The sequence below is a fragment of the Salminus brasiliensis genome, chromosome 23 (genome assembly GCF_030463535.1).
Source record: "Salminus brasiliensis chromosome 23, fSalBra1.hap2, whole genome shotgun sequence".
Classification (NCBI taxonomy): domain Eukaryota; kingdom Metazoa; phylum Chordata; class Actinopteri; order Characiformes; family Bryconidae; genus Salminus; species Salminus brasiliensis.
The window spans coordinates 27,935,752-27,963,495 of NC_132900.1; the positions used below are offsets into that span (position 1 = coordinate 27,935,752).

Here is a 27,744-nt window from a genome sequence, read left to right on the forward strand (position 1 = left end):
TGTGTTCTTTGGAATGATGGTTGGTGCTCCATCCAATACTTTTGGCCTGAGCTGGGGAGTTGGGAAGTCGAGTATGATGACAAGGTGGGGTGGTGATCATCATCCAACATCCTGACCTTGTAGTGGAAAGCCTTCTTCCCTGGACGGCAGAGACATATAACGTGACTCCTACCAAAGATTTTTTTTAATACTCTTGATTACAGAAGAAGCAATGAATGAGCAAGTGTCCCAATACTTTTGTCCAATACATAGTGTATGTAAAAAAAAAAAGTGGTTTTGAACCATTTTTGGGAGCCTATTCCCCATGAACTGCTCCGACAGTGTAAAAGGTAGCTGGTAAACGGAGAGGACATGAAATAGAGTTATGCTTTTTGACAGCAACGTTATGAAAGGTTTATGTGGTAGGTTTGCAGAAGAAGCTTGCTGTTTGGATGAGTAGCGCCACTGACAGCGGGCACAGTGCTTGTTGATTCATTACTCGGAAACAAAGACAGAGAAAAAAGATGAGCTCCCCTGCATGCCTCAGCTAACCCTCCCTACTGACACACACACACACACACACACACACACTGCGTCCTTCTTTAACCATGAGTGAGCAGCCCCGGGCCGGGTTTTCTTCACCTAAAATAACTGCACAGCTCAGCTAAGGCAACGCAGTGGGCTAATCCTGCTGTTATGGGATTGGAGGATTTCGGGCAGGAACGGAAGGGCACTGAGGGATCTTGGTGCTGGAGCTGGACGGCGAGGCAGCGATACGGCAGGGAAACAGAGGCAGAGGTGTATTGATGAAAATGTAAAAAGGTCTATCCTGGAAAAACTGGATTCTCCTCGTGTTTAAATAAAGGCTAGGATGATATTCACAGTCCTGTCCCAATATTAGGACCACCAGCGTGGAGCATCTACCCCATAGGAGGTTCTAGAGCCGCCGTATTTCTAGCTGATGTTAGCTAGATGTTATCTACTCTAGCTGATGTTAGCTAGATGTTATCTACTCTAGCTGATGTTAGCTAGATGTTAACTACTCTAGCTGACATTAGTTAGATGTTAACTACTCTAGCTGATGTTAGCTGGATGGTATCTACTCTAGCTGATGTTAGCTAGATGGAAACTACTCTAGCTGATGTTAGCTAGATGTTATCTACTCTAGCTGATGTTACCTAGATGTTATCTACTCTAGCTGATGTTAGATAGAGGTTATCTACTCTAGCTGGTGTTAGATGTTATCTACTCTAGCTGATGTTAGCTAGATGGAAACTACTATAGCTGACGTTAGTTAGATGTTATCTACCCTAGCTGATGTTTAATAGATGTAACTACTCTAGCGGGTGTTTTCTAGGTCCAACAGTGGAAATATTTATTTCTGTCGTTTCCTGAGGTAAGATCCAACATTGTGCCTGTTAGCGTTGGCTCAATAGCTCATCTAACGCTGATATTAGCTAAATGTTAACTACGCTGAGGGTGTTTCCGTGATTCTGGGGGGAGGATAAGGGCCTCTTAACAGTTCGTTCCACGGTTCAGCTCCAGACTGCTTTAAAGGCCCAGTCTGTATAATTCCAAGGGACGAGGAAAGGCTGGAAAATGAAGCTCTTATAAAAACGAACTCTTTATAAAATAATAAAAGTCAGATAAATGGACATTTCGGTCAGACGACATCAGCTAAAAAAGGATGAGGCTGAGGGAGATGGTTCTGGAAAGAAAAGGATGGAGCATCTCGCCAGCTTCTGTCACTCTTAATTAGGGAGTGTGTTCTCCACAGGAGAAGCTGAGTGTGCGTGTGTGTGTGTGTGTGTGTGTGTGTGTGTGTGTGTAAGAGAGAGAGAGCTCAGACGACAGATCTTCAGTCTCTCTGTCTCTGTGTCCAACTGAAAGCCGAGGGGGGGAGAAAAAAATCGCAATCACACTGCAATCTGTTGACTGATTGCACCCCTCTGAGAGACTATTTAGGCTTGGAACTCCAAACGATGAGACAGAATCACGGAGAGTAGAAGCAGAGGGGGGGGAGATGGGGGAGAAAGGGGGGGGTGGGTGGTCTTCCATCAGCGAGAATAAACCTGAAACAATGATGCTCCTCAACATCCTTCACAAAAGAAATGCAGACGTTTTATCATAATTGAAAAAGAAAAAAATACAAAAAGCGCTGATGCTGTTCCCATCACTCAGGAATATCGGAATATCAGCCGTTCGGTGGGGGTCACCCTCGGCCGCAATCAGAGGATATAGTGCTTGGATCAAAATCACAGTCCCTCCTCTACCGTCTCATTAGTCACGGTATACATCCTGTCCTGTCTGTTCTAGTTCTAAAAGAAGCCGCGGCCAGACGTGGAACACAAAGGTCAGGTAGCGCTGCTGTGGGCAGATCCGCGCCCGGCCGGCGAAGAACTGGAGAGACAAGCTATCAATGCCATAATCACGGAATCAATCTATCCATCAGTGCGATATTCACTCTCTCTCCGGAGTCCTCAGGCCAACGAACCAACACAAAGTCAACCAATCAGACCCTGTGAATTCTCCGACAAAAGGGGACACTCATCAAACAATCAGCTAATGAAGCTGGAAATACGCTAATCAGACCCGTTAGCGTGGACCCAGGAGCCGCAAAACAGGCCAGGCCGGTCAAAGCAACCCTTTCTCTATGCCACTGTCCTCCACAGCACCATCTCAAATCTTGTTAAGCCACGCCAACCCGCCAGTTTGACAACCATCAGGGTTCCAACACAGTGGAAAATCCATCAGAAGGTAATGGATCTAATGCGCATTTTGAAAATCAACTCTGTAATTAACGCTAATGTTATTTGATTTTCAAGCTTAGCTTTTCACCCAGAAGTCAATTTAGCTGTAATTAATTTTTTTCCCTCCAAATAACAAAAAAACAAAAAAATGGCGAGTTCAATTTGAATCGGTTTGCTCGTAATGAGGAAAATTATCAGGGAAGAAACAAACAAGCAAAACTGTGCGACAGCATCCTCATAGTGTTATTGGCTTTTTATTTGGTTTTACTCAATTAGCCGATATGAAGCTGAAACATGCTGCAGCTGATAAAAATAAATATATGCAGCTGAACATGTTCATGCCTCTGATGTCAAGAAATTAAGCTCAGAAAATGTACAGTACCATTCTATGTGGCGATAATGCTGATATATATATATGGTCATGGTAATGATCATTATCCTGCTGACAGTGATAATGGCCTTCTTATCACGTCCAAAGAAGAAGAAAAGCCTTCAACAACCTCCAACAAAAGCAGGATAAACTGTTTTTTTTATAATACCCCTGATTACAGAAGAAAAAATAAATGAGCTGGTGTCCCAATACTTTTGCCCAATACATAGTGTACTAGTGACCAGTCGGTTTGAACCATTTCTTGGAGCTGCATTTCTAATATACAGCTGACAGTCTGTCGAGCGTTCATGCCTCTAATGTTAAGCCAGTATGCTCAGAAAATCTTAATGTGGTAAAAAAAAATGCTGATCTATAGTCATGGTAATGATCATTATCGTGCTGATAATGATGGTAATGATAATGGTGTTGGGGATGGTAATGACCATGTTAATGGTGGTGATAATGCAAGTAAGAATGATGCTCACAGTGAAGACGATGAGGATGATGGCGTTTCTGGTAGTGATGCTGCTGATGATAATGGCAGAAGTGATGATGATGCCTGTAATGTAGTAACGCTGTTGTTGGAGGTAGTGATAATGGCGATGATGATGGGTGTGGTGGTAATGTAATAATGCTAGCATTTGGGGTGATTTTGATGCTGGTGAGTTTGATGCAGGTGGTATTGTGATGATGATGATTTTTGGAAATAGTGATAATGTCATAATGCGGATGATGGGTATGATGATGATGATGGTGGCAATAGAAGAACACTGATGTTAGAGGCAGTGATGATGCTAGTGAGGTAATGTGATAATGCTCATGTTGAAGTGATGATGCTAGTAATTGTAGGTAAGTAAGTGGTGGTTATAATGATGGAAATGGTAATGCTCATGTTGGAAGAAGGTTGAAGTTGACATTGGAGGTGATGATGATGGTAGTTATGATGAGACATGATGGTGATGGTACTGGGGATGATGTCAACGATGGTAACAACCTTGGTGGTGACAAAGTTGAAAGTGGTGATGCTGGTGATACTGAGGATTATGATGATAATGATAATGATCATAAAGAATGTTTCGTCATGGTGATGATGCTAAAGATGATGCTAATAATGGGGATGAGTTTGAAGCTGGTGATGGCAAAGGTGCTGCGGATGACGTTAACAGCGATAATGGTTGTGATAGTAAATACCTTGGTGGTAGGTGGGGTGAGTCGGGCGATTATCATGATAATGATGGCAATGATGATACTGACAGCTTTGGGGAAGTTCCCGATGCTGATGCAAGTGATGATCATGATATTGGTGTTCCGGATGACATGCTGCTGTTAATGTTGTGAATGATAATGATGGTAATGATAATGATGACAATGTTAGAGGTGGCAATGATGCTGGTGTTAGCGTCGGGAATGATGATGATAGTGATGGTAATGCTAATGGTAATGTTGGAGGAATAATGATGTAAATGATGTTGGAGGTTTATGATGATGATAATGTTGATGATGATGATGACAACGACAATGAAGATTATGATGGACGTGGTTCTTACCCAGCAATGTGAGGATGCAGGCCAGAATGGCCACGAGCGCCCCAGTGCTGAGTCCGGCCGACAGGAGGAAGGCTTCCGTGCCGCAGGCTTGTGGAGCACCGTCCGAGTCGCAGTCACACACGCGGATGGACAAGGTGTTGGTGCTGCTAAGAGCAGGACTCCCGCTGTCCACTATCAGCACGGGCAGGCGATACATGGACTGCTCTCGCCGCTGAAAACCACCGCGCTTGGTCAGGACAGATGCTGTGTTGTCTGGAGAAGAGAGGTGTGAAAACGAGAAGAGGAACGGAGGGGGAAGACAAAGACAGAAGAACAGTAAGAAATGCTGTTAGTCATCCTCTAGCCCTTCATGAGTGACGTGTTTCTGACCACAGAGCTCCTTGCTGGATATTTCTGGGTAAACAGCGATGGTCAGAAACTTTCCAATGACGAATGAGGGTGACTGACAAATTGTGCATGACGACAGATGGGCTCCAGTCTGTAATTGCACAAGGGGAACGACAGTTCTGGAGGACAGGAATCCGGCACAGTTTGGTGCCTTTCCTGCTCAAACACACCTGATTCAACTCCTCAGTTAAAGAGCAGATGTAGTAGATGTTCTGCAGGAGGCAAACTGTAAGCTGTACTGGACTCTGGCCCTCAATTCTCCAAGCCTGGCCTTGATAGTGGACCTACAATCTACAATATCGGTGCTACAAAGTGACATAGTGTTCTTTGAGGGATGCCACAGAGGCCAGTGTGAAGAACGTTCCAAGAACTTCTTCAAACCTTCACCAGGTTCTTCACACAACCATGTCTCCCATGTCTTTTACGAACCAAAGGTCTCCCATGGCATTGCTCAAGAAACACCTGGTAGACCTTGTTGATTTCAAAGAGTGTTTACGGTGAAGGTGAAGTCCAAAATATGAAGAAGGGGGTTCTAATGAAGTGGTGGAGTGATGGAGGAGTTGCAGTTCTGCTGGAGTTGTCCTCCCTTGTCATTGGATACCTTTATTGTCCCGCAGGGTGAAGTTGAGGTTCCCGGCAGCCTCAGCGGTCAAAGAGAAGAAGAAGCGATGGCCACTGGGGGGCTCGTCTTTGTCCACTGCACTTATGGTTTCGATCACCTGCGAGAGGGAGGGAGGGAGGGACTGTTAATCACCTCGGCAAGCTGCAACCAAACAAAAACAAACCCCGGCTTTAAATGACTTGTTTTTGTCAAGCAATAAAAACGCCAGGGCAGAATGGCTTTTTACGCGCCCATCTCATAACGGAATACAAAACCAATTTCGGGGGGCCGCCGTTTGAAGCTGACGCGTCCGCGCGAGAGTCATATCAGCCGAGCGTTCCAGGTCTGCTTTGGCAGCAGGACAAATTTCCAATTACGTTCCAAATCTAATCAAAACAATCGCGGAGCAGATCGAGTAAGTCCATGCGCTATCTGTGATTGGCAATGCTTAGACAGTATCCCGGGGATTTAGCTAAAGCAGAGGGCCATCCTGGGCTAATGCAGAGCCCGAACTCCCTCACACCCCCCCCCAAACCAACCCCAAACCTCCCCCTCCCTGCCTCTCTCCCAAAGCAGAGAAAAGTGCTGTGTTTTAGAGATGATTATCAGGGCCTGCCCATCAGGTGGTGCGCTAAGAAGATTCCCCTGACACTCTGTTGTGGCCTAATCTGCAGGCTTTGGCTGGGTTAAATACTGAGTGCCCGGCACTAACCTTGTGTCAAGCTTTCGTCAGCAGAAACTCAATCTCCCTGAAAATCTCCTAAACCCAAAGCGGCCAGGCACGGGCAACGGCGGTGCCCACAAGTCTCACTCATCCCCGATTATTCTTTATATGAACTTGTGATCGCTGAGAAGTATTCAACGCTTCGCTCATCCTCTCAGCAGCCCGGCTTCATCCCCTCTCGCACATTAACTGATTATTTGGCAGGAGGGACTGTGAAAGCTTTATCTTTTTAATCTGTAAATATTTTTTTGAACCGTAAAACCCGTACGTACGTCACGCCGCTCAGGATGTTCTTTTAAACTGAGCTCCACAGTACGCTCAACTATGACGGGCGGACTGCCGTTATGCTACGCTAGTATGACAACACAGTGCAAGCGACTAGTGTTTGGTTGGTATGGTTGGTGTGGCGCAACAGATAACACCACTACCTGCCAGTGAGCTACCACACATGTGGGTAGCTTACCATGTGGGTAGCTGGGGTTCGATTCCTGGTCTGGATGACCATGCTGTACTACACCAATAAGAGTCCTTGGGTGAGACTCTAAACACTACATCAGCCCACCTCTGTAGTACGAGTAACCAGCTAAATACCATAAAAGTAAATGTAATTGGTCTACAGTGACGCGGCAGTATTATTTCCTTAAAGATGCCCTACAATGTCACATAGTTGAATAATGAGAGTCCAGTTCATGGAAGTGATAAACTGTGACCCTAAACTCTGACCTTCCTCCCTCACAACAAAATCCAGCTCAACCAAAACAGGAAACTGGAAAACGGGCCGATTCCGAAACCCCAAATCTGACGTGACGGCGACTTCTGGAGAATATGGTGGAGAGCAGCTCATCATCTCTGGACCTTTGTCCGCAGAAGAGGAGCTCAAGCAAAGCCTGGGGAAGCAGGGATCCACGCTACACTAAAGGCTAACACCATCTATGCTGTTACCATCTCGTCAGCTTCCTCAAAATCAAACTGGACTCCCTCAGCTGAACCAAGCTGGACCTAAACCCACATCAGAAGGGAAAGTACCAGTGTTCTGTCGAGCTGTGCTTCCCACTGATACGTCCTGCATAGCGGAATACAAAGGTGTCAATTGCAATTCAAATGAAAAAAATACAAAAAATGATTTATTATCACTGTAATTACCTAACATTTACCCTGATATACTGATTCACCTTATCCAAATACTCCAATCTATATATCCAAACACCTGTGCTGGGAGCAATCTCTGATATGATGCTTTTAGCCTGGTTTATGTAGGCAGCTTTACCTGTGAATGCTTTGACTTTTGACAAGGTTCGCCCAAAAAGCCAGAACGCCGGCAGCCAAACCTGGGGAAGTGAGTGGGAGCAAGGCTAAAAGCTAACCAGGCTACAATCTCTTCACCTTGATTACAGCACATCTCAGAGGACACAACAAGAGGACAGCAGTGCTATCCGGTAAGGCTTCGGTATAGTTAGTGTTGTTGACTATGTGGGTTCTGTGAGCTGTCGCCATTGCTGAAAACCATCAATCAAACCTTTTGAGACCAAAATAACAGGGTGGTAAACAGGCTAGCATTTTGCCACCCAACCAACCCAAGTCACATATTTACCATTTCTACAGTAAATAAATTCTTTGGCATCTTTAAACGACTTAAACGACCAATGGCGACTCCTTTCACAGCACACTGCAGAGCGAGACTGCTCTTTCTCTGCCTGGAGAACCGGTTCTAGATGTCTTCTTAGCCACGGAAGTGTATTTCCTCCCCAAGAATCACACCACGCAAGCCAAGAAGCATTTAGGAAGCTTTATTTTAAACAGTGCAGGAGGGTTAAAAAGGGCAAAGTCTGGCTGATTGACTGTGTTTCAGTAGCTGGAGAGGATAAGGGGTATCTACAGTGCTGGTTAAGCTAGCCGTGAGTGAAAGGGAAGTCTTTCAGCCCATACAGAGACCGCACGCTGAGCAGTAGCCGCCGTCTATCAGACCGCCAGGGCTGACCACATCAGTGAGGTACAAAAGACACCAGGCCAGGCACTGAGACCCTTTAAGAGAGAACAGTACAATCCAGACAACTCTTTCATGGTGGTTTCTTCTGCTAACTCACCCGGAATTGACGCAACTCCCTACATTCGGAGATCACTGCCTGCAACCGCTCGAAGGTCCAGTTCGATGCGAAATGCTAAAAGCAATATCGGGAAGGAAAGGACAGCTGAAGGAGAGCAGGCTGTGAGTGCTGTGAGCTGGAAATGGAAGGTGCAGACAAGCACCTGGTGTGACCCCATTAGAGGAACTTGTAGGGTGGGGTTTGGGGACTCTTTTTACAACTAGCCATCTGTTTTAGCATCCAGCGACCAGTGGCTTCTCCATCTCACTGCCTGATATCACTGGCATCCAGCGAAGGGGGGTTGAGGGTGGAGGGTGGTGGGGGGCTGGGTTGTCTGGTTTGATAAGTGAGAGCAGGTTGTGGGTTGTGTTCGCAACAATATGTAACACTTCGTGCTGCAGACAATTTGACTGAGTTCATTCAAATTCAAGAGCTTTTGCACAAGCTCTTTCAGAGTGGCGGGCTTCGCGGTGCAGCAGGTGTGTGTCGCTCGATATATATAAACGCGCGGCTGACATGTCTCACAACAATGATGGGGAAAATGTACCCAAGGGCTGCCTGAGAGAGAAAAAGTCATTTACATTCGGAAAGTGAAATATGACAATACAAGTGAATGAGATGATTGCTATTTGGATGCCATGTGTCTTTCTCTCTTAGGCAAAGCAAGACTTTACATCAAAATAGCAAGCAGTTCACAAATAACAGGATCTGTCCATCCACCCATCCATCCACCCATCCATCTAAGAGTATAGAAGAGTAGCTCTACTGCTCGGGCTGTTGAATACCACAGTTATTTATCCATCGATTCATCTGTCCAGCCATCCAGCCCGCTAGCAGTGAGCCATCCACCCACCCAGTGCTACTTCTGGGACTGCAAGATAACACAGTTATCCATCCATCCAAATATTCATTTCACCCACCCATACCTCTATCCATCCAGTCATCCACCCACCCATGTATCCACCCACAGACCCGTCCATTCATCAAGGAGTATACAAAACTACCCATCCAACCATCAACCCAGTCCTACTTCTGGGACTGCTAGATACCATAGTCATCTATCTATCCATCCATCCAAATATCCACCCACACACCCATTTACCCAACAATTCAGCCAACCATTCATCCATACATTCATCCAACCATTCATCCACCCAACCATACAGCTATCATATAAATGCCCAACAATTCATCATATAAAGGTTGAACCCTAACCCTGTGAACCCTTGAACAACTCTAATGACAATCCACCCATCTATCCATCCATCAAACCATCCACCCAGTCCTATTTCTGGGACTGCAAGATACCATAGTCATCTATCTATCCATCCATCCATCCATCCATCCATCAATCCATCCAAATATCCACCCACACACCCATTTACCCAACGATTCAGCCAACCATTCATCCAACCATTCATCCACCCAACCATACAGCTATCATATAAAGGCCCAACAATTCAGCCACCCATTCATCCATCCAACCATTCATCCACCCAACCATACAGCTATCATATAAAGGCTGAACCCTAACCCTGTGTACCCCTGAACACTGAACCCTAATGACAATCCACCCATCTATCCATCCATCAAACCATCCACCCAGTCTGATTTCTGGGACTGCAAGATACTATTCAAACTATTCTGCAAGATACAATGGTCATATCTATCTATCCATCCAAATATCAGTTCATCCACCCACCCACCCATTCATCCAACCATGCATCCACCCATTCATCCAACCATCCATCTATCTATCTAAAGGCACCCTGAACCCTAATGGCACTCTGAACCCTGAACATCACCCAGCATTATGAATCCACCCATCAAACCATCCACCCAGTGCTATACCACAGTCATCCGTTTATTCAAATATCCAGCCTTCCACCCATCCATCCAACTATCAAACTATTCTGCAATATACCATAGTCATCTATCTATCCATCCAAATATCAATTAATCCACCCACCCACCCACACATCCCACCAACCCTGAACATCATCCAGCATTATAGATACCCTTATCCATCCATTCAGCCATCCATCAAAACATCCATCCAGTCCTATTTCTGGGACGGCAAGATACCACAGTCATCCATTCAAATATTCATTCATCCACCCATCCACCCACCCAACCATCCACCCATCCATCCATTCATCCAGATTCATCCATCTGTCCACCCACCCATTCATCATTCCATTCATCCATCAAATCACCCCTCAAGCGATTTCCATCCATTTAGGAGTCTAACAAAAGCCATTTTACTTCTGGGACTTCCGAATACCACAGTCATCCATCCATGTATCCAACCAAACATCTATCTATCCATTCAACCATACATCCATCAACTCAGCCACCAAATGATACAATCCCATCCATTTATCTATCAACTCATCCACCCATTCATGTATTTTTTCGCATATACATTTTTAACATTAGCCTGGTGGTGAATTTGGTCTGCATTAGAGATCTGTTGGTTTTTCCTGCAAAGTTATCAACACTGTGTTTGATTATCAGTGTTGCTCTTGCTGGGGTGGTTGTGGGGCGTGGTCAAAAAAAAAAGCCAGCATAGGCACAGCCCACAGGGGAAGCAGAACGGTTCTGAAAACATGTTGCAGCTTTCAGCTTCACTCCAAGAGGAGTTCGGAGTCCCACACACCCAGCAAAGTCATCCAGCTTTTAATACAAGAGCAATCTGGGAAAGTTAAAAGAGATGGGGGCCTGGGGGGTCCAAAAAAGCACAAGTGAGGGTCCAGGGGGACTTCAGTAATGTTTTTCTCCAACAGAGACAGCGTTTTGCAAAGATGAGCACCACCCGCAGAAGCCCCACTCTTAGGAAAAAAAACCCAAATAAACATGATTCCCTGTGACACTAGCAGCCAGGCGGACAGGAGTCTAATTGCTGGGCCGCAAACAATCATCTTCCTACGGGGAGTTGCCCAGGCTCGTCTCCTTGTAGCGCTCATTTGGGCTGTAATGGGAAGGATGAGTCCTTTTTATGGGGGGCCGATGTAACCAGTTCATTGCATTCTTTTCTGATGGACGCTTGATGGTCCTTCCACATCTCTCCTGGGTGAAGATGCTGTTCCTGCCGGCCTCTGTGATGTCATATACACTGTACCCGCGTTCAAATGTTTGTGGACATCCCTTCCAATGAATGCATTTAGCTACTTTAAGTTGCACCCATTGCTGACAGAGATTTAAATGCACACACATACACACACACACAGCAGGTCTAGTCCGTGTAGAGAGGTACTGCTAGTAGAATAGGACTCTCTGGAGCAGATAAACATGAACCTACTGGCACCATGCTGCCTAATGCCAGGCGTGGGCTGGAGGGGGGTATAAAGCCCCTCAGCATTGAGCATTGTGGAGCAGTGGAGGGCCTGTGTTCTCTGGAATGATAGATAGAGCTTCATCCAATGCTTTTGGGATGAGTTAAGGAGTTGTGGGGATGATCAACAAACTGTAAGGGAATTGCTTATATAAATGTGTGTGTATATATATATATATATATATATATATATATATATATATATATATATATATATATATATATATATATATACACATCAGATTTGCGTATGGGTCTTCTCACACAGTGCAGTGCTTCATTATTATTCGTAGCTCTCTGCCATGTCCAAACTTTTGACCGACGACTTCTCCTCGGGAAGAAGGAGTTTATCGCGTCTTTGCAGGACGTTCATACGCACAGCATGCTCGGGTAAAGCCTAAAGGAGCTTTGTACAGCCGCAGCACTGACGCTCGTGCAGATAAAGGAGGCACAAATAAGGCCACAGCACTGGACGCACGCGACGCTGACCCTTTCTGCTGACTCAGAATGGCCGATATGAGGGACGACAGGAGGAGAAGCGGTGTGAGTGTGTGTTCTTGAGTTTGTCTGCCTCTCTCTGGCCACTTGACACGACGCCACACTCCCTCAACAAACCAATTTCATGCCACAGTTACCTCCGGACGCATTTGCATAGCAGTAAAGCTCTTTCCCCGCCAGTGCCCGTGCTTTGATCCCCTGATTAGAGTGACCTGCCACAAAAATCTGCATGGAGCCATTATTTCCCATGATTCTGCCAGGCGTTCTCTATTCTCTGTTCTCTAGCCTCAGTTTCTCTCTGCTTCGGAGCTTCATGTGCTCTTAAGAAAACGTACAGTTCATGGAATAACCTTTATAAAGGGGCTTACACTGTGTGGACAAAAGTATTGAGACACCTGCTCTTTTAGATCTCTGCTGTCCAGGGAAGACGGCTTCCTACTAATTATCATAGATAACATGCTCATGGGGGCCTGTATGGGTAGCCCAACTGGAAACCAGAGAGTTTTGTCCATGGGTTCCACGTTGGCCCCATATATGGATGCTCACCAGGGTCCCGCCAGGGTCAGTGATGAGACCAGGAGTGGTTAAACATGGGACCCCTTCTGGGTTTGAACACTGCACATGGGGCTTAGATGAGACTCATGTGAGATTTAGCTGGGCTGTAATGATGGGGCCCATTTGGGAAGGCCCATGTGAGCCCCTGGCTGAAAAAAATGTATGGTTGAAGGTAGAACTTAGAAGTAAGGCCTGTCTGACCAGCGATTCTGCCAGACCGGAAGGAAATGGTAATGCGAGCTTGCTTCTGTATTCCTTACACAAACCTCTACATCCTTCTGCAAATCCTGAGGTCTTACACAGCCAATTGAAGGAGGGCTAAGTGCTAATTAAGCCAGTTGTGGGCCTGAGTTTCATTCACAGTGCACTGGGTTGCCACCCTCATCACACTTATTTGTTTTATTCATCAGCTGTGGACTTGAAGAACCATTAGACTCTGCATTGGGAGAGTTTCTGATATTCGAGTTTTGTTTTAGATTTGCATTTGTTTGTGCTGGAAAACTCACTAATAGGGCTGGGTATCAGCAGAAAGGTCACCATGCGATGCGTATACTGATACTGGAACTCTGGGAATGCATATGCTTTTTGTAGAAAAGTTTGTGGACACTCCTTCTTATTAGTGCATTAAGTTGCTCCTTTAGGTGTTCAAATGTCCGAGGTCACCATTCCCAATGCAAGGCATCGGCTGGAGAGGTATAAAGGCCTCTATAGCACTGGGCTGTGGAGCAGTTCCCTGCATTCTCTGAAATGATGGAGCTCCATCCATATCATTGGGACGAGTTTGAGTTCCAGAGCTAATCATCAACTGAATCTACATCAGTACCTGACCTCACTGAAGCTCTTGTGAATGCTGAATGCAATCCAATCCTCACTGCAATGTTCCAACATCTAGTTATAGGCATTTCTTGAAAGGAAGGAAAAATAAACTTCCTTAGTAATACTCTTGAGTTCAGGAGAAACATTGGATGAGCCGGTGTCCACAAAGTTTTGGACAACAATCAGTCAATCATACCAAATCATATCAAGTATATTTACAAGGAGTTTTTCCCCAGTTTGCTTCACACTAGATGTTGGAACATTGCTGTGCGGATTGGATTGCATTCCCCTATTTACAAGGTTGGCTCCCATATAACATTCCCATGAGGGGCATGTATGGTTAGCCCAAATGTTGGCCCCGCACATGGATCCCCAGTAGGGTCAGTGATGGGACCTGATGTGTACACTGCACATGGGACCTAGATGGGGCTCTTGTGAGAGATGTTGAGGGTGGGCTGTAATGATGGTAAGCCCCAGTAACAACACTAGCACAAGCCCACTCAAAGCCCATGCCCACTTGGAACCCACCTAGCCCATGTTCCACCCTTGGGAGCTCCACATGAGCATGTTGGCTGGGCTACTGCTGCTGGATAATTACTTCTGAACACTCCAGCTCATCCCCAGAGGTACTGGATGGAACTCCATCACTCCAGAGAATGCAGTTCCACTGCTCCACAGTCGACGCTTAGCTTTGGGCATAGTGACCTTAGCTGCTTCTGAGATCCCCACAGTGCTTTTCTTTCTTTCACTGTACAAATTGTGTGTGAAAGTGAACACCTTAAAGGATTTCACTGTATTGAACTGCGTATATCCAAGAATTCATTCATGATATATTGCAGTGTTTGTGTATTGAACACAGCCCCAGGCACCGACGCAAGAGAGATTCCATCAAGGCCTGAAAGTGCTGACTACTGAGGTAGAGTATTTTCAGGGCACAGTAGGTACAGTAGAGAACATCACAGTACCTGGCCTGGTTCGGCGGTCTCACACACAAACGTCTCGTATTCTATAGCGAAGACCGGGGCGTTGTCGTTGACGTCCATCACTGTGATGAGAGCGATCCCTTTCCCCACCTGCGACGGGTCCACTGCAACACAGAGACACAGTAACAAGGTCAGAAACCCTGCTGAAGAATCTAGCTCAACACCAGCTTTTACTGGTAGCTGGTTTCAGAAGGTCCAAGCTGGTCTTGATGGTGTTTTTTTTTTTTTTTTAAGCTGGTTTCATTTGAAATATGATGGATTAGCTGGTTTAGCAGCATTAGGAACTTGACTAAGCTGGTCATACTGGTGGAACAGTTTGGTCAAGCTGGTTATAATGGTGGACCAGCATGGTCAGGCTTTTTTGAATCAGCAAAGCTACCTTATGTGATGAGTTACCACCTTATCTATGTGTGTGTGGTAGCTATCCCAGATAACATGCCCATATGGGGTCTGTATGGTGACCCCCTCTGGGACCTGAAAGTTTTGTCCATTGGTTCCATATTGGTTGGTTCCATCCACATTAGCCCAGAGGCCTAGATAGGACTCTTGTGATATTAGAGTGGGCTGTGAAAGAGGCCCATTTGGGAGGCCCAACTGGGTCCCAGTAACAACACATGTACAAACCTACTTAGAGCCCATGCCCATCAGGAACCCTACCAGTGCCTACTACAACCTCTTCAGCTAGCTAACAGCATGCCGTGCCCAGGGAAGTTCCCAGCCAACATGCTCATGTGGGGCTCACACGGGTGGGACGTTGACTAGGTGGGTTCCAGGTGGGCATGGCTTCTAGCTGGGTTTGTGCATGTGTTGCTACTGGGACCCAGTTGGGCTTCCCAAATGGGCCCAATCACAACAGCCCACCGTAATATCACAAGAGTCCTTGGCCCCATCTTGGCCCCATGTCCACTGCACAACTCAGATGGGTCCCATGTTTAACCCCTCATGATACAGTCCCCAAATGGGCCTGTTATCTGGGTTCTAGTTTCTTGGGCATTGAAGATCCACCAGCTTGGCTGTCACCACGCTAATGCCGGAGAAAGTTCCCTCCGTGCTCAGTGATCGTAGGCCGACAGGACCGCGCTCACCACCGCGAATAAACAACGGGGGGTAGGGGAATTCTACGCCAGCATTCAAAATGCCCAAACCACACCGGCAAGACGAGCCTCGCCACATCTTGCTGAAGACAAAATCCAGACCTTGAGCACAAATGGGCATACTGTGAGAAAAACAAGCAGCGCATTCCTATTAAGCAGGCTCTTTCAGCTTCCTTCCATTCACTAAGCATAAGACCCATTCACTCAGCATATCAAGGTCATCCTTGCTACGCTGGCAACGTTTACCCAAAAAAAGTTGTTGGATACCATTACTTACGCAACACTTGGCACACAGCAAATTAATAGACCATATGGGGGGCTCGCAACATACTTTGTTTTGTAAGCATATAATACAGCTGAGAATTTGGTACGCTCCATAGCTTGAGCCAACTCGCAACACCTGTGGAGGGCAAACAGCACCCAGTCAACCAGAAGAGACACAGCTGGTGGAAATTGCTGAGTGTGTTGGGCAGTTTCCGAGCCACAGCAAACAACGCAGACATCAACATTAATAAGGGCCGTGCTGTTGGCACCAGCTTGCGTTACTTAAGAAAGTTCCTGTTGTAGACGACTCCAAATTCACAGACATTTATTATTTAATATCATATCTCACGGTATTTCAGCCAAAAAACTGTGCAAGTTAGCCCAAAAGAGCTCGGAACACTACGGAAAAACACGAGAGTGCCACTTGCTACGCCTGTAAGAACCATCTAGTAGGGCTGGAGGGATCCACAGACTTCACAATACAATATTGGGCAGCAATAAGACACGCTACATGCTAACAAGCTAGCCACTGACCAGGACCAACTTGACCAAGCAAGCCAACCAGTATGACCAGCTTGACAACCAGCTAGGCCAAGCTGCTCATGCAGAAAGACTAGCAGGTCCACCCATTGCTGACATAGCTGACACTGAGCTGTGGAGCAGTGGAACTGTGTTCTCTGAAATGATGGATGAGGCTCCATTCAGAACTTCTGGAATGAGATGGGGTGGTGATCATCCAACATCTTGGCATTTTTCCCTAGACGGTTTTTAATACTCTTGATTTTGGAAGAAACAATGCATGAGCAGGTGTCCAAATACTTTTGTCACTATAGCGTAAAGGTAAAGGTGCACGTATTTGTCACTGTACACTGTACAGCGAAATGTGTCCTCCGCATTTAACCCATCTGGTAGTGAACACACACTCACACACACACACATGTGTTAGGGGCAGTGAGTACACACACACCCAGAGCGGTGGGCAGCCAACTCCAGCGCCCGGGGAGCAGAGAGGGTAAAGGGCCTTGCTCAAGGGCCCAACAGTGGCAGCTTGCCAAGCCCGGGAATCGAACCCACAACCCTGTTATCGATATCCCGGCGCTCTAACCGCTGAGCCACTGTAAGCTGGTTAACCAGCAGTGAGCATCGGAAGACCAGCTTGGACCATCATGGTCGCCACTAGATACCTTCATCGTAAGGGATGCCAGATGTTAGCCACACTGGAGAAGGACCTTGGCCACTTCTTAGTAGCCAAGTACAGTCTGAGTAGCCAGTGCTGTTCGCAGTGTCAGGAGCGTTAGCCTGCTTGTGGCATGTATGTAGCATCACTGATTATGACCAGACTAGCACCATGCTAACTGGTCACCTCCAGACTGTAATCCCTCATTGTTAGCCACATGAGCCCCACTGGAGGAAGCGTTCTCTTGAATAGGGCCATGCTGTGGTTATTAGTAGGACATTAGCTCTGACTAGAACAACGGTTCTCAGCCAAATGAGTCAATGGAGGTGTTAAATAAATGTGTTGCGTAGGTGCGAGACTTGCCACACAGAGGTGGCGGACTGAGGGGGGAAAACGCTGACTCACTCTGGCTAGAGTTGCACTGAAAGTGGGTTGATTTATGGTACATACTTCGCTTGCTCGCTAGCAGTGTGCATGGCTGGCAGAACCCAAGCCAAGTGGCTTTCCAAAGGCACACTGTTCACCGCTAGTCAGACTTTGGGAAAGCGCAGATCCTGAGGAAACAGTGTTAAGAGCATCCTCTGTCCCAGATATATTATCAACATCTGCTTCTGAGCCCTCCACACCTGCAGGGAGAGAAAAAAAAAAAAAAAAAACTAGCGCCAAGCTGCAGCTCATTTATCTACTTATTTGACCCTAGAAAGGATCGTTTCATCCACAGTAAACAGAATCCAGTCAGCATCCCATGGCCAGCTCTGCATCATGGCCATATTAAAGTGACAGTATGGTGACAAATCTCCTTGATGCCATTTTCACCTTCACCTACATTGAAGGTGATTGGCCGAGTCTGGTGTCTAAAGTTTGCTTTTTTCGTTTTGCACTGAAGCTACATGGCTAATGTAGCCACTAATACAACCTTAGCAATTCCATTTATACAGTTCATTTGTTTAGAGAGAATTTTGGTCCAGTATGAATTTGCTTAATCCAATTTTTTAAAGTCTGATAGTTATAGGTCCAGTATGAATCTGCAGTGTAAGTAGCTCTACAGTGTGACTATGATAATTGCATTGTGTAAACTGTAGAGTGATATTAATCCAGTATGAATCTGCATTGTGTGTAGTGTTTTAGTGTGACAGTAATAATTGTATAGTGATTTTAATCCAGTATGAATTTGCTTTGTTGTTTTTACAGTCTGACTTTAATAACTGTAGTAATTCTTATCCAGTATAAATCTGCATTGTGTGTTGTTTTTAGTCTGATAGTTATAATTGTAAAGTAATTTTAATCCAGTATGAATCGGCAGTATGTGTAGTTTTTTTTACAGTGTGCCAGTAATAATTTTATCGTGATTTTTATCCAGTATGAATCTGCAGTGTGTGTAGTTTTTAGTCTGATAGTTATAATTGTGAAGTAATTTTATTCCAGTATGAATCGGGAGTATGTGTAGTTTTTTTTTACAGTGTGACAGTAATAATTGTATAGTGATTTTAATCCAGTATGAATTTGCTTTGTCATTTTTACAGTCTGACTTTGATAATTGTAGTAATTCTTATCCAGTAAGAATCTGTATTGTGTGTAGTTTTTAGTCTGATAGTTATAATCGGCAGTATGTGTAGTTTTTTTTACAGTGTGCCAGTAATAATTGTATCGTGATTTTTATCCAGTATGAATCTGCAGTGTGTGTAGTTTTTAGTCTGATAGTTATAATTGTGAAGTGATTTGAATCTGTTGTGTTTTTTACAGTGACTAAAAATTGTATAGTGAGTTTAATCCAGTATGAATTTGCTTTGTCATTTTTACAGTCTGGCTTTAATAATTGTAGTTATTTTTATCCAGTATGAATCTGCAATAGGAGTAGTTTTTTTACAGTGTGACAGAAATAATTGTATAGTGATTTTAATCCAGTATGAATTTGCTTTCTGTTGTTTTTACAGTCTGATTTTAATAATTGTAGAGTGATTTTAATCAAGTATGATTCTGTAGTCTGTGTAGTTTTTTAGTGTGACAGTAATAATTGTAGAGTGATTCTTATCCAGTATGAATCTGCAATGTGTGTAGTTTTTACAGTGTGACAGTAATAATTTTGTAGTGAGTTTAATCCTGTATGAATCTGCAGTCTGTACAGTGTGACTATCATAAGTATGGAGTGTTTTTAATCCAGTATGAATACTGTGTCGTTCAGTCTGACAGTAAGGTAGGTGTGTTGATGAGTTATCATTGTTCTATATAGCACCAATGTCTTTACTACAGAACCTTTGTGTAACCCTTGTTATAGAGTACAGAGTGGTCTTGTAGACTTTTTTTTTTATTCTGCTTTAACAATTCTGTCAAACCTGTCATGAGTGAAGTGAGAGAAGTAGACCTGTTTGCTGGCTGTACAACTGCTCTTCTTTAATTCATGCAGTAACTGTATGTCTACACAACTTTCAGAGTCCATAGTCTGGTGGGAGTTCAGTGCCTTGCTTGAGGGCACAAAAATGGTACACAATGCTGGGTGTCAGGATCTTTGGATGGTTTCCTGCAATCATGGTAGAACCTCTGGGTGTTTGCCTGAAGCACTGGGCTCTAACTGTGCTCTCTGATCCATGGTCCCGGAGGCCTTGGTGTCAGTTAGACTGGCATCAGCTTTTAACTCCTTAAACTCTCAGGACCCGTCTGTAGGCCCAAAGTTCAGTTCCTTACTTTTCTAATTACAGAACTTCCATAATTAACAAAGGGTTTGTTTAAAATTTAGACTTATGGCAAGAAATGTCTGGTGTTTTATTTTTGCACTGGAGCTTCAAGGTTAATTTAAGGGAATACTGTCACTTGAATCCTGTTATCTGGGAGGAACTGAAATGTATGTGATCGTACAGTGATTTTGAATCCAGTATGAATCTGCAGAATGTGAAGGTTTTTACAGTCTGACACCAGTATTTGTGGAGTGATTTAACCCAGTATGAATCTGCAGTGTGTGTACTCTATACTGTTCAACAGTAATAACTGCAGAGTGTCTTTAATCCAGTATGAATCTGCAGTGTGTGTACTCTATACTGTTCAACAGTAATAACTGCAGAGTGGCTTTAATCCAGTATGAATCTGCAGTGTGTATTTTTAGTCTGACAGTAATACTTGTAGAGTGATTATAATCAGTAATGATTGTGAATGGATTTAAACCAGTATGAATCTTTAGTGTTTGCACTTTATAATGTCTTATAGTAATAGGAGCGGTCTGAATCCAGTATGAATCTGCATTGTGTGTTGTTTTTAAAGTCTGACAAGAATCATTGTACAGTGATTTTGAATCCAGTATGAATCTGCAGAGTGTGAAGGTTTTTACAGTCTGACACCAGCAATTGTGGAGTGATTTAAACCCAGTATGAATCTGCAGTGTGTTTGCACTTTATAATGTCTAATAGTAATAGGAGTGATCTGAATCCAGTATGAATCTGCACTGTGTGGGTTTTCACAGTCTGACAGGAATAATTGCAGAGTGATTTTAATCCAGTATGAATTTGCAGTGTGTGCAGATTTTGGTTTGACATTAATAACTATAGCATGATTATAATCCAGTATGAATCTTGAGTGTGTGTGTAATTTTTACAGTTTTACAGTAACGACTGTGGAGGGATGTTAAACCAGTATGAATCTTTTGTGTTTGCACTTTATAATATCCAGTAGTAATAAGAGCGATCTGAATCCAGTATGAATCTGCATTGTGTGTTGTTTTTAAAGTCTGACAAGAATCATTGTACAGTGATTTTGAATCCAGTATGAATCTGCAGAGTGTGAAGGTTTTTACAGTCTGACACCAGCAATTGTGGAGTGATTTAAACCCAGTATGAATCTGCAGTGTGTTTGCACTTTATAATGTCTAATAGTAATAGGAGTGATCTGAATCCAGTATGAATCTGCACTGTGTGGGTTTTCACAGTCTGACAGGAATAATTGCAGAGTGATTTTAATCCAGTATGAATTTGCAGTGTGTGCAGATTTTGGTTTGACATTAATAACTATAGCATGATTATAATCCAGTATGAATCTTGAGTGTGTGTGTAATTTTTACAGTTTTACAGTAACGACTGTGGAGGGATGTTAAACCAGTATGAATCTTTTGTGTTTGCACTTTATAATATCCAGTAGTAATAAGAGCGATCTGAATCCAGTATGAATCTGCATTGTGTGTTGTTTTTAAAGTCTGACAAGAATCATTGTACAGTGATTTTGAATCCAGTATGAATCTGCAGAGTGTGAAGGTTTTTACAGTCTGACACCAGCAATTGTGGAGTGATTTAAACCCAGTATGAATCTGCAGTGTGTTTGCACTTTATAATGTCTAATAGTAATAGGAGTGATCTGAATCCAGTATGAATCTGCACTGTGTGGGTTTTCACAGTCTGACAGGAATAATTGCAGAGTGATTTTAATCCAGTATGAATTTGCAGTGTGTGCAGATTTTGGTTTGACATTAATAACTATAGCATGATTATAATCCAGTATGAATCTTGAGTGTGTGTGTAATTTTTACAGTTTTACAGTAACGACTGTGGAGGGATGTTAAACCAGTATGAATCTTTTGTGTTTGCACTTTATAATATCCAGTAGTAATAAGAGCGATCTGAATCCAGTATGAATCTGCATTGTGTGTAGTTTTTACAGTCTGAAAGGGATTATTGCAGGGTGATTTCAATCCAGTATGAATCTGCAGTGTGTGCAGATTTGTGGAGGGGTTATAATCCAGTATGAATGAGTGTGTAGTTCTGTACCATAGTTCTGTACTGTAGTTTTACAGTAACGATTGTGCCATTTACAGTAAGCCTTCAGACTAAAACCTGTAACTATAAAGTATAATGATAAAGTATAATTATAAAGTAACGCAGGCTCTCCCAGCAGTCGTCAAGGCTTTGGGCTCCAGCAAACACAATAAGCTGGAAGGATAGAAATGGAGGCGAGTTTGCGTGTAAGGGTTTAATGTTTTCAGCCTCTGAATGTAAAAATCCAATATCAGAAATGCACTTTTCATCCCTGGCGCTTTTCAGTGCCATTAACGCTGCACCCAAGGCAATCTGAAGACAAATGGATCCAAACCTAACTTTTGGGTTTCCGTGAGCCTTCCTCTCTCTCTCCCTCGCGCTCCAGACAGATAAAAGAGGACATTTCAATCTTCCGTGCCAGGACCCATTTCAGGGACCTTGGCTGTATCTGACAGAGATCGATAGACCACGAGGGAGAGCTCGCAAACTTCACTTCCTGCACATCCACGTTCATGGGTGCTGGAGTGAAAAGGACAGGACGCGGCGCTACCATTCATATCAGCGGCTGCGGCTACGCTGCTGGTCAAAAGTTTGTGGACAGTTTTTTTTTTTTTATCATTATGTTTTACTCTCTTTATTTTCTGTGTGTGAATCCAGTATGAATCTTCTGTGTGGGTTGTTTTACAGCCTGATAGGAGTCATTGCAGAGTGATTATGATCCAGTATGAATCTTGTGTGGGTTGTTTTTACAGTCTGACAGGAATCATCGTAGAGTGATTATAATCCAGTATAAATTCTTACTGGATTAAAATCACAATTATTACGTTAATCCAGAATAAATCCATACTGGATTAAAAATCATTCATACTGGATTACAATCACAATCCTTAGTATTTGACAGTATAAAAGTAATAATTGTAGAGTGATTATAATCCAGTATGAATCTTGTGTGGGTTGTTTTTACAGTCTGACAGGAATCATCGTAGAGTGATTATAATCCAGTATAAATTCATACTGGATTAAAATCACAATTATTACGAGTTGACAGTATAAAAGTAATAATTTTAGAGTGATTATAATCCAGTATGAATCTTGTGTGGGTTGTTTTTACAGTCTGACAGGAGTCATTGTAGAGGTATTTTAATCCAGTATAAATCCATACTGGATTAAAAATCATTCATACTGGATTACAATCACAATTCTTACTATTTGACAGTATAAAAGTAATTATAGAGTGGTTTGAATCCAGTATGAATCTGGTGGAATCTGATGGAGGCGTGTAAATCGAGTAGCCACTCCCATCTCAGTCATTTATGCTGAGATTTCATATCCTGTGCAAATAGGTCTAAATTTTAACAGATATCCTGTAGTACAATAACAGTAATTCACCTCCCCGAGTAAAACTAGTCCCGTCTGAATTGGGCTTTAGACACTATGGAAGACCCAGTTAGGCGAACAGAAACTGAAACCATCTGGAAACACAAACTAATTAACAAGAAGCCAGCAGTGTTTTTCAGTCTAGTCTCGATCTCCACACCAATTATGAGCGTGCTGTGAGTCAACAGAAAAGCTGTTGACCCAAAACACACTTAGAATGGAACTCAGTGGGCAGATGCTTCACCAAGTGCAAGGTTAAAGGGATCCGCCAGCATTTTTTAAAAACCTAATCTACATGGTCTGCATCTCCCACAAGCAATAGTTTGAAGTAGTTTCAGTGTGTTTAGAGTCAAAAGAAAAGCTGTTGACACAAAACACACTTATAATAAAAGCTAATGGGTTGCGCCTACCTATTGACCTCTATTATAAGTGCTGCAAGTCAATGGGTGTTTTAGCCGATTACTAAGTACAGGGAAACAATTCAAATGGGAATTAATTACAGATGCAGCAGATGGAGATTTGGTTGATAAACCTGGGGAGTGTCCCTTTAACCCCCCTTAAAATGCTCAGGAACAACTGGTGAGTTTTAATACATTACTTAAACCAAATGTTCAGCGTATTGTTTACGGTGGTGGTAAATGAAACCAGGCGTCTGAAGAGTCTGAAGCCTCTGAAGGCTCCCTCAATAAAAATGATTAACCATGACGGGGCTACAAACACGTTGCTTGATGCCTAAAACATTACTTTATGCTGGTTTTAAGGTAAAGTTCTGGACAAAAACATACACAATATGGACAAAAGTATTGGGACTCCTACATGTCACACCTACAGGAGCGTTTAGGACGTCCCATTCTAAATCCATACACATTAATATGGAGTATGGGTCCACATTTGCGGCTCTAACTCTCAACACTCTTCGGGGAAGGCTTGTTACAAGAATCTGAAGTGTGCCAGTTCATCTAGAAGAGCATTTGTGAGGTCAGACACTGATGTTGGATAAGAGGGCCTGGCTTGAAATCTCTGTTCTAGTTCATTTCAAAGGTGTTTGGCAGGACAGGGATAAGTCCTCACACACCAAACTTGCTCAAGCATGTCTTTATGGAGCTTGCTTTGTGCACTAGGGTAAACACAGTCATGCTGGAACAGAAAGGGGCCTTCCCGTCATCCAAACAGTTGTCCAAAATGTTATGGGATGCTGTAGTGTTAAGCATTATCCCTCCTCCACCAAACTTTAGCATTGGCATAGTGCAATCAGGCAGGTACCTTTCTCCTGGCATTTGCCAAACCCAGACTGGTCCATCGGAGTCCACCAGAGTCCAGTGGAGGTGTGCGACACTCGAAATTGTGCCTGGTGATGTAAGGCCATAGAAGCCCATGCCATGCAGCTCCTTGTACACAGTTTTTGTGCTGATGTTAATGCCAGAGGAGGTCTGGAGCTCTGCAGATATTGAGTCAGCAGAGCGTTGGAGGCTTTTCTGCACTATGCTCTGAGCTCAGCACTCGACACTGACCCCACTCTGTAACTTTACGTGGTCAGACACTTGGTGGCGCCTCCACTGTTCAGTAACACCACTCACAGCTGATGTACAGTGGAAGATCTAGGGGGTGGCAATAGGACTAAATGGATGACCTGCATTCATTGATCAAGAGGAGTGTCCCAATACTTTTGTCCATGCATTGTATATTTTGGAGTAGTACATATAGGGTGCAAAACACATTTTTACCATAATCAACTTGCATATAAATCTCAGAGCATACATGTAGGTCCATTGGTGGTTTAGCATATATTTGCATTATAGTCACGGCAACCGACTCCTGGTTCCTTTAATCACCACGGTAAGGAAATTTAAGTTGGTACGTTTCTCTCCAACAAGCCATGTCACACCAAACCACTCGGGATGCCCGTGTTTACACCCGATCAACTGACTCATGAGGAGATTTTGCAAAGTCAGTGGAACGCCCCTTTAAAAGCAGGCCGGACAGCTAGGTAGTCTATGCAGTGAGTGAATGACAGCTCTTAGGCTGCAATACGGCGGAGATCCTAATGGGTTAATTGAAAAGTAACTGCTAGGAAGGCGAATGTTTGACATGCAGTGTATCTGCAGGAGGACCACGGGGGAATACCGGAGAACAGGTGCGCTGGAGTGAAGGTCACTGGAAGAAGCAGCAGCGGCAGCAGCAAGGCTGTGCATGGGATAGTGGAAGAACATCAGGTAGAATCAGGCCGAGGCTCCATCAAACACCACGAGTTCAGGAGGAGCCAGCGGACGGCGGTCACCTTTACCGCGGAACATCTGTTCCGAAGGCCTCGCGCTACTCGTCCGGCGCCAAAAAACACACATCACACATTGCGGCGTTTGATTTTTTCAGGAGTGCGACGGTGAGGCGTACGAGCCCTGTAGCCTATGGTTTGAAATATTGATTACAGTCAGCTCGGAGCCAGCTGTTAGGTCAGTGGAAGCCCGTTAGCCTCAGGATAATGATATTCATTGGGAAATTGCTCGAGAGGCTTAAATTTTTATCTCTTATTACAGTATGCAGGATTTCATTCTAATAGAATTTGGGATTGTGGAAAGTGAAACCCAGCTGCCTGTGGAGTGGCGCTCCATGCTGCGATAGGAAACGGGGGAAAAATGCATTCATCTGTCATGGAAATGAAATATCTCTCTGCTGTTTGAAGGTCTCAATTATTAGGGACGTAAAAAAAAAGGGGGGGGGGGAAGCAAGGCCGTGGTTCAAGAGACAGACCTTGTTGAAGGAGACGAGACTGCAGAGACGTGTTTGCTTAGCATGCCCTGGCATTAGCATCACTACCACGCCGGCCACCAGCCGCCGACCTCGCCCAGCGTTCCTACCACAGCGTTAGCATCGCTGCAATGCTGGCCGCTGGCCTCACCCAAGATTACCACGGCATTAGCATCGTTACTGCTGTTTTTGAACTGCTACCGCACCGGCCGTTAGCCCTGCTACCTCAGCATTAGCATCGCTACTGCAGCATTAGGCTTGATACCACACCAGCCGCTGCAACGTTAGCATCACTGTGCCAGCCTCGCCCAGCTTTGCTACCGTACTGGCCGTTAGCCTTGCTACCTCAGCATTAGCATCACTACTTCAGCGTTAGGCTCGCTACCACACCAGCCGCTGTGACGCTAGCATCACCGTGCCAGCCTTGCCCAGCATTGCTACCGCACCGTTAGTCAGAAACCATGTGGTTTCCTGGTCCTGGTCCCTTCAGATCTAAACACTAGTACATATGAGGTCTACAGCTTAAGGCTCGGAGGGCAAGGCCTGAGTCCTTTACCAGGCAGGGTCACATTAAATGCTCCTAGTAGAGGTCATTTTTATGCCACATGACCTTTTTTACAATGATGAGCAGATATTTTGGGCCCAAACTCCTCATTGTTGAAATGCTATTGACCATTCTATGCGGCCAATGGTGGTCCGAGACAACCAAGCAATACTTTTTTTCCTAAAAAGCATGAACTGCCCCTCCCGGGAACATTCAGGTATACAGGTACTCGAAGCACTGTGTTACGACCTTACCCACCATATAACCTCCACAGCTGATACAGATAATACAGTACACACCTACGCAGCAGCAGAATCAGCTCATGGTCTTGTGCTTATGTCATGCAGTCATACGACACATGCGCGGTAAGGAGGTTACTCACGGCTCTCTATGGCGAGGATGGTGATGTTGTGCACAGCGTTGACCTCCCGATCCAAAGCCTTGGCTGTGCTGATGACCCCTGTCGAGGCCTCGATGTTAAAGAAGCGCTCCAGGTCAGTGTTCCGGTCTATGGAGTATCTGTGGACACACAAACAGCATGTAGTGATGCCTTCAAACCATCTCCAGTGAATGTGTTGTATTAGACATGTAGCTTTGTAATTGTTTACTACAGCAGAATTCATTTCTGAGTCAGAACATGCAGAGCAGAGGTAGACATACATGGCCACACATGGATACTGTGCTGCTCTTCATGTGTTTTTCTTGTACATCAGCATATATTGTGCATTTTATTAAGAAGTCAGGACAAAACACAAAGAATTCCCATATAGAAATCGGATATATGGCCTTATGTACATGTATGCTTAACGGACAAAACTATTGGGACACCTGCTTATTAAGGATATTAAAAAAAGAGCTTTTGTTGGAGTAACTGTCTCTACTATTCAAAAATATAGGATGGATCGCCATCTCATCATTCCAGAGAACACAGTAGTTCTACTGCTCCACAGCTGCTCAATGCTAGGGGACTTTATACCCCTCTAGCCCACACCTAGCCTTATGCAGCATGGTGCCAATGGGTACATGTTTATCTGCTCCTGCAGAGAGTCCTATTCTATTGGCAGTACTTCTCCACAGGGACTAGACAAGCTGTGTGTGTGTGTGTTAAAGTAGCTGAATGCTTTCATCAGAAGGGCTGAAGGGGTGTCCACAAACATTTGGCCACATTGTGTCCAGTCCATA

At 44.3% G+C, this 27,744-nt stretch overlaps 1 protein-coding gene across 1 annotated transcript in view; it reads right to left on the reverse strand.

Annotated features, from left to right (window-relative positions):
* cdh7a (cadherin 7a) overlaps positions 1–27,744 on the reverse strand; it is a 102,008-nt gene that overhangs the window by 16,913 nt on the left and 57,351 nt on the right. The window contains exons 8-11 of the mRNA XM_072668407.1: positions 26,945–27,081; positions 14,611–14,732; positions 5,635–5,752; positions 4,647–4,898 (exon numbers count right to left, since the gene is read on the reverse strand). Of these exons, the coding sequence (XP_072524508.1) occupies positions 4,647–4,898; positions 5,635–5,752; positions 14,611–14,732; positions 26,945–27,081 (629 nt within the window). The remainder of the gene's footprint in view (positions 1–4,646; positions 4,899–5,634; positions 5,753–14,610; positions 14,733–26,944; positions 27,082–27,744) is intronic.